This window comes from Eurypyga helias, unplaced genomic scaffold, assembly GCF_000690775.1.
Source record: "Eurypyga helias isolate BGI_N326 unplaced genomic scaffold, ASM69077v1 scaffold24145, whole genome shotgun sequence".
In the NCBI taxonomy this organism is placed as follows: Eukaryota; Metazoa; Chordata; class Aves; order Eurypygiformes; family Eurypygidae; genus Eurypyga; species Eurypyga helias.
In genome coordinates, this window is record NW_010253970.1 from 9,093 (window position 1) to 9,575 (window position 483).

At 65.6% G+C, this 483-nt stretch overlaps 1 protein-coding gene across 1 annotated transcript in view; it reads left to right on the forward strand.

Moving 5' to 3' along the window:
• TIE1 (tyrosine kinase with immunoglobulin-like and EGF-like domains 1) overlaps nt 1-483 on the forward strand; it is a gene marked incomplete at its 5' end in the record, with an annotated part of 13,416 nt that overhangs the window by 5,162 nt on the left and 7,771 nt on the right. The window contains 1 exon segment of the mRNA XM_010152844.1: nt 321-435. Coding sequence (XP_010151146.1) covers nt 321-435 — 115 coding nt within the window.

Below are 483 nucleotides of genomic sequence, written 5' to 3' on the forward strand. Positions count from 1 at the left end.
CCAGCACCTCCCCCGGCTGCTGCCACCCACATCCCATGCCAGGCTGGAGCTGACCGGAGGGCAGCTGCCCCACTTCCTGGTGCTGGAGGAGCTGGGAAGGGAGTGCTGGTCCCTGCGGAGGCTTGAGGGGGTCCCAGCTCCCACGCAGGGCGGACAAGTAGACATGTCACGATGTGCCAGAAGAAACGGTGTGGTGGCTGCTGGGCTGCACCGGGGGCGTGTTGTGGGGTGGCTGGTCTGGGGGGTGCAGGTGCTGCCCTTGGGTACGAGTGTTCTGGGGGCTGACTGCTGCTGAGCCTGCCCATCCTCCTCCTCTGCAGCCCACCTCTTCCCTGTGAAGGCCACGCAGTCCGTGAACATTGCTGAGCTGGCCACCTTCTCTGCCAAGGTCCGCAAGAGGAAGGAGACGGATGTCATGTGGAAAAGAAATGGCAAGTAGCCCCAAGGGCAGGTGTGGGGCCGGGGCTGCTCCCAGCCGGCGCC